Source organism: Rhincodon typus, chromosome 16 (assembly GCF_021869965.1).
Source record: "Rhincodon typus isolate 14 chromosome 16, sRhiTyp1.1, whole genome shotgun sequence".
Classification (NCBI taxonomy): Eukaryota; Metazoa; Chordata; class Chondrichthyes; order Orectolobiformes; family Rhincodontidae; genus Rhincodon; species Rhincodon typus.
The window spans coordinates 38,168,542-38,180,841 of record NC_063347.1 but is presented as its reverse complement, the minus strand read 5'-3'; the positions used below and the strand labels follow the sequence as shown (position 1 = coordinate 38,180,841).

General features: G+C 38.9%; 1 protein-coding gene across 1 annotated transcript in view; it reads left to right on the top strand.

Annotated features, from left to right (window-relative positions):
* Positions 1-510: 510 nt before the first annotated feature.
* The window catches only part of suclg2 (succinate-CoA ligase GDP-forming subunit beta), a 186,672-nt gene continuing 174,882 nt past the window's right edge, over positions 511-12,300 (top strand). Inside the window, exon 1 of the mRNA XM_048606735.1 lies at positions 511-652. Coding sequence (XP_048462692.1) covers positions 511-652 — 142 coding nt within the window. The remainder of the gene's footprint in view (positions 653-12,300) is intronic.

Genomic DNA, 12,300 nt, shown 5'->3' with positions numbered 1-12,300 from the left:
ACAGCTGATGGCTAAGTTAAAACCGATGGCTGTTTTTAAGAGAAAAATTGTGCCAAAGGAGAAATTTCCAAATGGAATTGTGGATGTATATGCATCCACAAGGCTGGATGGATGAAGGTGGATGTAGTATACGGATAAAGGAAGTTTGGAATTTACAACCCATTTGCTCGTCTGGGACCAGTTTAGATCACATCTTGTGAAGAATGTTGTTGATAACATACGATCACATAACACTGATGTAGTTGTAATTATTGGCAGACTTACAAGTGTTTTGCAACCAATAGATGTCAGTATCAATAAGCCATTTAAGGGAGTGATGAGAATGAAGTGGAATAACTGGATGCGTGATGGAGAAAAAAACACACGAAAGGAGGCAGTATGTGGGCCCTATCACTGCCATTGATCTGTGAGTGGATTGTGGATTCATGGAAGGAAGTAAAAGCTGACACTTTTTCAAATCATTCAAGAAATGTGGAATTTCAAATACATTGGACGGTACAGAGGACAATTATGTATGGGATAACAGATGAAGCAGCAGCAAATGATGAGCCACCTCTAACTATGGACAGCAAAGATGAAGAGGATCCATACGATGATATCATTCATTCTGATGATTATGAAGTTTTATTCGGTGTTGAAGATGGTGAACAGTGTAATTGTGCAGGATTTTAATGAACTTTTGTATTTGACATGTTTAATTTAAGATGTACCATGTAACTTTAATTTAAAGATGTATTATATTTCTACTTACTTTTTGTATGTATAAATAAAAGCTTACTAATTCATTTTTGTTTCTATTGTCTTTATCCGGTAATTACTGTAATTCATTGTTTGTTTTCTTTATTCGTTTAGAGGTCAATTAGGCTTCTGCTAATGATACGGTATTTTGGACTATATCATGAATTTCAGCCTCTCAAAAGTAATATCCATGTAATAGGCAACTCCATAAATTTAACCTTAAAAAATAGTCTAAATAATTCAACTTTTACATGAGTATATACGGTAAATTGCATCGATATCTTGGGTTTGTAAAAGATTAATTATTTTTATACATCATTTGCTCCATAACAAATGGCATCAATCATGCAGAATATTCTGGTGTTAGTTTTCATTTGGTACTTTCAAGATGCAATGGAGTAAATGAAAGTATGCAATTTACAGGAAAATATTTTCTGGCACAAACTCAATGTACATCAATGTTACAAAATTAGGATTTTAGTGACAGACTGGCATAACTGGCAGTGGCACAACAGTACAACGGAATATTAATAATAAAGAATAAAACAGTTTCAACAATAATAATTATTATTTCATGACCTTTTAAATATACAACACTAGAAATCATCAATCAATGCATTTACCAAAGGTAACAAAAGACATATGGAGTTGACAAAATGTGGTCACATAAATGAGATGAAGGAGGGCAGCACGGAGGCTCAGTGGTTAGCACTGCTGCCTCTCAGTGCCAGGGACCCGGGTTCAATTCCACCCTCGGGTGACTGTCTGTGTGGAGTTTGCACATTCTGCGTCTGCATGGGTTTCCTCCGGGTGCTCCGGTTTCCTCCCGCTGTCCAAAGATGTGCAGGTTAGGCGGATTGGCCATGCTAAATTGCCCGTAGTGTTCAGGTTTCAGTAGCTTAGGTGGGTTATAAGGGGATGGGTCTGGGTGGGATGCTCCAAACTTGTTGGGCCGAAGGGCCTGTTTTCACACCGTAGGGATTCTATGATTCTATGAGGGTAGAAAGCAAAGGATTGGAGTGAGGTGAAATCCACTAGCTGGAAAGTTTTGATGAGTTACTCTTACTTACTCGGAGCTTATCTGATCTGTACTTGGTACTTGACTGAACAAAATTGAAATTTGATAATCAAACCAATTTGGCAGGGCCGTAAGTTAAAATGAAGTCTGTGGAAAAATCTGAAGGCAGCATTGATGGGATGGTGCAATGGACAGCTGAATGGAAGAAGCAGTTCAATGCATAGACATATGAAATAATATATTTTGGAAATAAGAACAGGGAAATTAAAAAAATTAAACAGCAAGAGAAATAAGTCTTTCTTCACGAGAGCTAAGCGTTCACATGATGATATACTGTAAACCTTCTCAAACGTGAAGTGTTGTCATAGTGATAAGGTGATTCTATTGCCTCATGAGACAATAGCTAGAGCGTACAAATTTAAGGCTGAAATTACAAAGGTTATCAAGAAGTTCAAAGAAAAGTATGCCAAGGTTGACTACAAACATAGAAGCCAAAAATGGTCATTGAAGCAGTGTCTATAAGTCTTTAAAAAGATAAAGTGGTCATTGAAGCTGTGTCTATAAGTCTTTTAAAAGGTAAAATGACTGTGGCTGGAATGGAAAATCTGTTCCGGTACCATTCCAAAACAAGCATCTACCGTGCAACATGTGCCCACATACGTCCTGTCTACAAAATGCAGGACAGAGCTGAACTGACCAATTACAATTCCATCAATCTACTCTCAATCATCATCATGCAAGGTGACATCAATAATGGTATCATGTGACACTTGCTGAACAGCAACATGTTCACTGGCACTCAGTTTGGATTCCACATGGCACAACTGTAGTCCAAACAGCATCAAAAGAGCTGAACTCAAGATGGGGTCAGGGTGACTTCCCATGACTTCAAGGCATTATGAAACCCTAGCAAAACCGGAGTCAGTGGGAATGACAAGAAAAACTCTTCACTGATAGGGGTCATACTTAGCACAAAGGATGATGACTGTGGTTTTTCGAGATGACTCATCACAGCCACAAGACATCAATGCAAGGGCTTCATTGGGAAAGATTCTAAGTCCAACCATCTCCAGTCGCTTCGTCAGTGACCTTTCCTCCATCATCTTGTCAGAGGTGCGGATGGTCACGGATGATTATATAATGTTCAGCACCATTCACAATTCCTCAGATAGCAGTCCATATAATATTGCAGAAGCTTGGACAACATTCAGTCTTATGTTGATGACTGACAAGTAACATTTTTGTTAAATGCCAGGCAATATCAATCTCCAAGAAGAAAGAATCTAATCATTGCTCCTTGGGATTCAATGACAATCTCTCACAATCAACCCAGAAACTGAAATGGACCAGCCAAACGGATATTGTGGCTACAAGAGCAGGTCAGAGGATGGCAATTTTGCGGTAAGTAATTCGCCTCCTGACTCCTCACTATCTGTCCATCATCTACAAGGCACACGTCAGGAGGAGTACTCTCTACTTGCCTGGACAAAGCAGTCCACTTGAATGGCACCCCATCCATGACATTCAACATTCAGTCCATCCATCATAAATGCATGAGGCAATAGTTTGTGCACTATCTACAACATGCATCTCAACAACTCACCCAGACTCCTAGGACAGCACCATACAAACCCGTGAATGCTTTCATCTGGGGACAAGGACAGTAGATACTTGGGACGCTACCACCTAAAAGGTTCCCCTCCAAGCCACACACTATCCTGATTTAGAGATACATTGTCATTCCTTCATTGTCACAGGATCAAAATTCTGGCACACTTCTTAACAGCACTGTGGATGTCCCTATATTCCAATGACTGCAGGAGCTCAGAAAGGCAGCTCACAACCACCTTCCCCAGGTCAATTAGGGACAGGCAACAAACGCTGCTCTAGCCAGCAACATGCATAGCCCTGAACAAATATGAAACTGATCCAATGGTCTGCTATATATTCCATCTAGTTTAGATCATAGGCTTCTACAATATAGCACGTAGTTAACATCTTTCCTCATTCCCATACAGAGTTGCCTTTTCTAAATATTTATTCACCTACCTTTCAACAAATTCCTTTATAGAATCCACTATGGATTTATGTTTCCACCATTGTTTCTGGCAAGATGGCTCATGCTTCAACAACACTGCGTCAAAAAAAATCCTAAAGAATTATCCTTATTTTTGCTGACGATCTTACTAATGATGATGCAAACTCACCAACTAGCAGATGTCATTTTTCCATGACCTGTGAATGATAAAAAATTTATCCTTTCAGATTTGTACCATATCTGGAGGCAAGGATTTGAACTGGAATGAAATGCACGTCTGCCAACATTTGTGCTAAATAGTTCCATGGAGCAAATTTAAAGCAACATATTATGTTGAAATACATTGATTGACTCATATACTTTATCCATACAGCTTTTAAACCTGGTGATAGCACTGACAAACTAACCTTGAAATGTGTGGAAAGAAAAGACGTATTGTGTACTTTTGGGATGTTGGATTGTGGGAAAGTGTGATATGTTAAAATTCTATTGAATGGTAATAGTTAACCAGCTATTTTTAAAATTGCACGCTCAAAAATTACAATAAATTCATCTTTTTATTAACAGCTTCTTAAATTATAACTCAGCAACATAATCGCAAAAGCTTATTAATTCTGACAATCAAAATATTAGATTTTGATAGGCTAAACCAGTGTTTCATTTGACCCCAGGCTACAAGTGTGACCCTCGTATCAGTTTGAAAATCCATTTCCACTTTGAAACTTGGCTCGTCCACCCGAATTCAGCCGATCTGCTGTTGAAATCCTCATCCTTGCTTCTGTTGTCCCGGATGTGATTAAACCAAGCTGTCTTGGCCAGTTTCCCATCTTCTACACTCCATAAACTTGAGCTAATCTCAACCTCACACTGACTGTATCCTAACACACATCAAGTCCCTTTCACCCACCATTCCTTAGCCAGCTTGTGCATCAGTGTATTCCCTTTCAAATAACTTATGGAAGCCATGCTGCCAAAAAAAAATTATCAATGGATAATTTCAATTGAACTTTTTCACTCTTCTAAGGAACTCGAGTCTTCGCACTGAAGCTACGCATCTACATATGCATAATTTCCATGCTGTTTCATTCAAGTTGCACAAGTTTAGTTACAAACCAGAAGGCATGGTTGGTAACATCTAACTTGTCACATACCTGGATAATCCTTGCTTATTAAACGCACAAATTGTGTTGGAATTTGGATCATTGCATTACTTTGTAGAAAGCTGAGAAACTTAACCACATTCAAAAATTACACAAAGTGGGTAACGATGGCACACAAAGATTGCTCTCCTTTGATAGGAACAGTTTGAGAATAGGTATAAAAGCACCTGAACTCTCATGCTGATAATTTTTCAATGTAAATTGGCATGGATCACACCTCCAATCTCAAATCTTCAGTCAGCTTCAGCATAATCAAATTTTACACTCATACGTATAAACAGGTGTTAATTCAGGCTGCTTCTTACTTTATACATCATTGTTCCATTGACTTCATCTACCCAATGTTTGTCTAATTGGCATGAGCATGTACCTTACCATGAAGAAGAATTATCCTTTCAGCAATTAGGCCATCATTTAAATCATCTCATAAGCACACTTCCAGCAGCATGAGATATTCTCCCAATTTATGAATACAAAGTAATTAGCTCATAGTAATACTCTTTTTAAACTGACTACCATAATTTTTTGAGTGTTCCTGTATCATCCCATTAACCAATCTGGCACTGCAAGTAGAAGCCAAGAAGGATAAACTAATTTCTCTTCCATGTGACACAACAATGCTTGCCCATATTTCTGAAGGAAACTTTGGGCCTCAAAAAATAAATCGATAAGCCTGGTTTAAAGCACCACAACACGTTATATTGGTGACACACCATTTCAAATCCGTGTATCACATAAATTCTGTTTAATCGTATGCCTGCAAGTATAACTAGTCCTATTCCAGTTGAGATGCAGAGGCAGAGCTAAGTAGGCCAAGCAAACTGTAGAAGGTCAGCAGGAAACTTTGCATAAGGATTTTCAGACACCTTATGCCTAGTCCAGATCATATTAAAATTTAGCAAAATTGATGCAAACACTTCTGTATTTGACAATAAGGTGAGGAAATGATGACAGACTGTAAATTCTCTAAGTCTAAAATAAATCATTGCAACTGTTCTCACTGCTCAAAAGATCTATTTGACTTATCATAATTTACAGTTTAATATACAATATAACTTTAAGCTAAAATCAGCAATTAAAGTTTCCTGTTCACCCGCTAGATTCAAAATAAATGTGCAATATCCAAAGCAGGTAAAGCATGAGCTCATTTCCACAGATTATAGTTTTGTTTACAAAACAGGAGTGAGAGATGGTACATTTGGAGTAAAACCCTAAAACTACTTACAAAAATACTTACCAAGTATTTTTCTTAAAACAAATATTAATTCTATGTTATGCTCTCAATATCTAGCTACTTCTATATATTTATTCAACCTGTTAATAGTTTCATTAATTTTAATTGTACATGATCTCTTACAAGAGTATTTCATAAAACAATTGGTGATCCAGGGCATACTATCATTGTCATACACGTAAAAGGACAAAGGGTTTAAGATTATGAGACCATCACTTCCTTCTAAAGTCACCCTTTCTGAATGAACATAGAAGTATATTGGGAGACAAACTGACTTCAAGAAATGTGTCTATTTTAAAATCAACAGTATTATAAATATTTCATGTTTTAGTACTCTCATAGATTTGGTTCCCCAACAATCCAATGTAACAATTATAAAGAATGGAGTCATAGTGACTATGCCACTGACTAATGATCCAGAAACAACATCTAAGCCCATCATGTCAGCTAGGGAATTAAATCCAGTTAATTAAATAAAGCTGGAATAAAAAGCTGCTCTCTGTAATGGTAGATATGTAACTGCCTAACTGTTATAAAAACTCATCTATTTCACTAATGACTTTCAAGGAAATAAATTTGCCTTCCTTACTCAGTCTCACTCACCTGTGTGCTCAACTCCAAAACATATCCTCTAAAGGGGTATAAACTAGCCATTCATTTGTATTTAAGTACCATTGAATTACAAACTACTAACCCCTCCAGCTGAGGAATGAGCATTCTTCAATGGTGAACACCACTTGGAACGCTAACAAGAACATGGCATAAGGTGTCTGAAAATCCTTATGCAAAGTTTCCTGCTGACCTTCTACAGTTTGCTTGGCCTACTTAGCTCTGCCTCTGCATCTCAATTGGAATAGGACTAGTTATACTTTCAGGCATACGACTAAACAGAATTTACATGATACACGGATTTGAAATCATGTGTCACTAGTATGAGAGTACGGAATACATTCTACGTCCATCAAAGTGGCTCAATTGCACCACTACTGGCTGAGCTGGCCAAGTCCTGAAGAACGTGCAAACAAGGAATAAGACCTCTCAGCCCTTTGAGCATGCTCTGCTATGCAACAAGATCATGGCTAATCTGATTTTATCCTCAACTCTACATTCCTGCACACCCCCAATAATCTTTCAGCTCCTTGGTAATCAAAAATCTATTTACCTGTGCCTTAAAAATATTCAAAAATTCAGCATTTACTGCCTTTTGAGGAAGGGAATGTCAAAGACTCTCAAACCTCAGACAGAAAAAGAGTTTTCTCATCTCTGCTTTACATGGTCAACCTCTAATTTTTCAACTGTGACCCACCAGTACTAGATTCTACCACAAGGGGAAACATTCTTTTAATATCCACCCAGTCAAGTCCCCTCAGTATCTTGTATGTTTCAATTAAATCTCCTCTAACATTTCTAAACTCCAGAGGTTACAGTCCTAACCTGTCTCGCCTTGCCTCATAGGGCAATCCACTTATTCCATGTATTAGTTTACTAAACCTCCTCTCAAAATACTTCCAAAACATTAACATCCTTCTGGAAGTACAGTGATCAGTATTGTAAACAGTACTCCAGAAGCAGTCTCACCAATGCCCTGAATAACTGAAGGATAATCTCCCTAGTCTTGTAGTCAATTCCTTTTCCAAGACACCAGAACATTCTATTGACTTTCTTGATTATTTGCTGTATCTGTAACCTAACCGTCTGTGATCCATGGGACACCTAGATCTCTCTGCATCTCAGAGCTCTGCGATGTCTCATCATTTAGATAATCTGTTTCTTTTTTATTGTTTCTGCCAAAATGGACAATTTCGCACTTCCCCACTTTGTCCTCCATTTGCCAGATCTTGGCCCACTCATTTAACCTTCGCATAACCATTTGTAGGGTCATTCCTCTTCACAACTCACTTCCCTACCTATCTTTTTGTCATCAGCAAATTTAGCTACCAGACCTTCAATCCCTTCACCCAAATCATTTAATTAAGTTGTAACAAATTGAGGCCTCAGCACAGAGCCCTGTGGCACACCACTCGTGACCTCCTACCCAAGCCTGAAAAAGATGCACTTATTCCTACTGTCTGCTTCGTGCTAGCCAGTCAATCTTCTATCCATGCCAGTATGTTACCCCAACACCATGAACTTTTATTTACTACAATAACTTTTGATGCAGCACCTTATCAAATGCCTTCTGGAAGTCTAAATATAATAAACTGGTTCTCCTCTATAGCACAAGTTAGTTCTTCAAAGAACTCCAATAAATAATTAACCATGATTTTCCTTTGGCAAAACCATGTTGGCTCTGCCCATATACCTTGAACTTACCCAAATGCCCTGTTATAAAGCTTTAATAATATCTTCTACCATTCGCAGCAGCAACGTCATAAGCTTCTAGGGTAATTCGGGAGGTTCACAGCAGAGATTCATCCCAAGGAAGAAGAAATATACTAAAGGGAGGATGAGGTAACCATGGCTGGTAAGGGAAGTCAGGGACACAAAAGCAAAAGAAAAGCATACAATATGGTGAAGGTAAGTGGGAAACCAGAGGATTGGGAAGCCTTTAAAACTCACCAGAGGAAAACTGAAAAAGCAATAAGGGGGGAGAAGACAACATATGATGGTAAGCTAGCTAGTAACATAAAAGAAGACTGCAAGAAATCTTTCAAATATAGACAAGGTAAAAAAGAGGCAAGAGTGGACATTAGACTGCTAGAAAATGAGACTGGAGAAGCAGTAATGGGGAGCAAAGAAATGATAGAGGAACGGAATAGGTTCTTTGCATTACTCTTCATGATGGAAGACACTAGTAGTATACCAAAACGTCAAGAGTTAGGGAACAAAGGAGCGTGTTGCGGCCATCACTAAGGAGAAGGTACTAGAAAAGCTGAAAGGTCTGAAGGTGGATAAATCTCCCAGACAGATGCACTATACCCAACAGTTTTGAAGGAGATAGAGGAGGAGATTGTGGAGGAATTGGTGATCTTTTGGGAATCACTGGAATCCAGGAAGGTCCCAGAGGACTGAAAAATGGCTAGTGTAACATCCCTGTTTAAGGAGGAAGGGATGCAGAGGCAGGAAATCATAGACTGCTTCGCCTGACCTTGGTTGTTGGAAAGATTTTAAGGTTCCATTATTAAGGATGAGACTGGAAGTGCATGGTAAAGGAAAGCTGAGTCAGCACAGTTTCATCATGGGAAGTCATGCCTGACAAATCTGTTAGGATTTTTTGAGGAGGTAATGAGCAAGTTAAACAAAGGAGAGCCAATGAATGTGACCAATTTGGATTTCCAGAAAGTCTTTGACAAGGTGCTACACAGGAGGCTGTAAAATAACATAAGAGCCCACCATATTAGGGGCAAGATAGTGGCATGGATGGAGGCTTGGCTGACTGACAGAAGGCAGACAGTGGGGATAAAGGAATCATTTTCAGGATGGCAGCCAGTGAGCAGTGGAGGTCTGCAGGAGCCAGTGTTGGGACCACAACTATTCATCTGAATGAAGGAACTGAGGCCACTGTTGCTAAGTTTGTAGATGGCCCAAATATAGGTGGAGGGACAGGTAGTGTTGAGGAAGTGGGCAAGCTGAAGGTGGTCTTGGACAGGCTAGGAGAATGGGCAAAGTAATGGCAGATGGAATGCAACATGGGAGAATGAGAGGTTACGCACTTTGGTTGGAAGAATAGAGACATAGACTATTTTCTAAACGAGGAAAGGTTTCAGAAACCTGAAGCACGAAAGGACTTAGAAATCCCAGGTCAGAATTCTCAAATGCAGGTTCAGCTGGGACGGCAAATGGCATTTATTTCAAAAGGTCTAGAATACAAGAGCAGAAATGTACTGCTCAGGATGTACAAGGCTCTAGTCAGACCTCATTTGGGATATTGTGGACAGTTTTAGGCAATATATCTTAGGAAGAATGTGCTGGTATGGGAAGGGGTCCAGAGGAAGTTTACAAGAATGATCCTGAGGATGCCTCCTTCCTGCCTCATTCCCTTTTCAAATAAAGGAGTAATATCCATTATCTTCTAAAGAAATCTTCCCTGAGTCTCATGAATTTTGGAAATTTAAATTGATGCAGCAACTGGCTACATTTTTTAACCCTCAGTTAAATCCATCAGGACTTGGAGACTTGTCAACTTGCAGTTCCAACAACTTGCTCCGTATTATGTCCTTAGGAATTGCAATTTTCTTGAGTTTCTCAGCTCCTGACTTCCAGGTATTTCTGGGATGATACTTGTATCATCTCTACTGACAAGTGACACAAAATAGCTGTTCTGTTCATCTGCCATCCCTCCATTACTAATTCCCCAGGCTCACTTTCTACAGGACCAACACTTACTTTATTAACTCATTTATTTAAATACCTGAAGGAATTTTAAATACCTGAAGAACAAAGCTGCCAAAGACTTTTTATGATAAGTGATGAGAGAACCAACACAAGAGGAAAAAGCTACTTGACCTCATCCCCACTAATCTATCTGTTGTGTAACTGTATTGTAAGAAGTGACAACCATAAAGTTCCTATGGAAACAAAATTCGTCTTCACACTGAAGATACCTGAAGTGGGATGTGTGACACTGTTAGTATACTAAATTAGATAGATTCAGAACACATCTAAACAGTTCAAAATTGGGCATCTGTGAGGAGTTGTGGGCCATCAACAGCAGTCTGTAATCTGACAATCTGTAAACTCACAACCTATCACTTCTGCACTCTACCAACTCCTCAACCTGGGGGACAAGCCCTTAGTCTTTTTTATATTATTCATTAGTGATTCATTCCTTGTGATATCAAAAAACTGCTGTGGGCATTCGAAACAAACCCAATAATAGTGTTGAACCTGATGGTCCAGAACTAGCTTCTCTTGAAAATGTGGAGAATTGCCCAGGTAATGCATAGAAAGAAGGGAAAATCCATTCTACTTCACTAGTTACTCATCTGTCTACTCTCAATTATTAGCAATGTTACAGAAGATGCTGATGACAATGTGATCAAACAGCACTTATTCGGCAATAACCTGCTCATTAACATTTAGTTTGGGTCATCAGGCAAGTCATCGCGGAATAAAATTGGGTAAAATTAAAGTCCATGAGAATCAGAGGGAAAATCTTTCCATTGACTGAATTTATAACCAGCATAAAAATGTATGTTATTCTTGGAGACCAACGATCTCAGTCCAAGACATTTCTGCAGGAGTTCCCCATGCCAACATCTTAGGTCCAACAATTTTCAGGGACTTCATTAGTGCTTAATGAAAAGGTAAGATTTGGGAATGTTTACTAATAACTGCATGGCATTTAGTTTCATTCACAACTCTCAGATATTAAAGCTGTTGTGCCCATTTGCAGGGAGGAAAAACTGGAATCCATGAAAGTTTGCACTGTTAAATGGCATTCAATTGCCAGGTAATGACTATTTCAAACACCACTCCTTGCTATTGACAGGCATTACTATCATCAAATTCCCCACTAACAGTTCTCTATGGACCAGAATTTTCTATAACCTTATGTGGAATGACACTAAAATGTCCGTGGTTACAACAACAGAGGCATGAGTCAGGATATGTACTGGAATGCTCTCCATCTGCTTAAATAAGCATAGCATCAACATGACTCAACAAGCTCAATACTATCCAGGATATTAAAACAGCTACTTGATTTGCACCTCACTCACCTCCTAAACCTTCACTCCCTCCACCATCTATGTAAAATGTGCAAGCAGCACTGTGGCAATTCATTGTGCCTTCTTCCACAGAAACTCCCAGATGTACAATCTCTAACAAAGCAATGTTACTAACTGCAAGTTCCCCTCCAAGCTACAAAATACCCTAATTTGGAAATATGTTACCATTCCTTCATAGCTATCAGGGCAAAACCTGGCGCTCTGTCTCTAACAGCACTGTTGGAACACCTTCACCTTAGAGACTACAGCAGTTCAGGAAGTTGGCTCACCACCACTTTCCCAAGGACAATCGGAAACAGGCAATAAATGCTTACACCTTGCCAGTAACACTGACATCTTATCAAGAAATAAAAAAAGTTACCTTCCAAAAACTAGAATGGTAACAGATCAAAGAAGATTCAAAACAGCAGAGAAAAAATTTCCATTTATCTACCACATTGCTC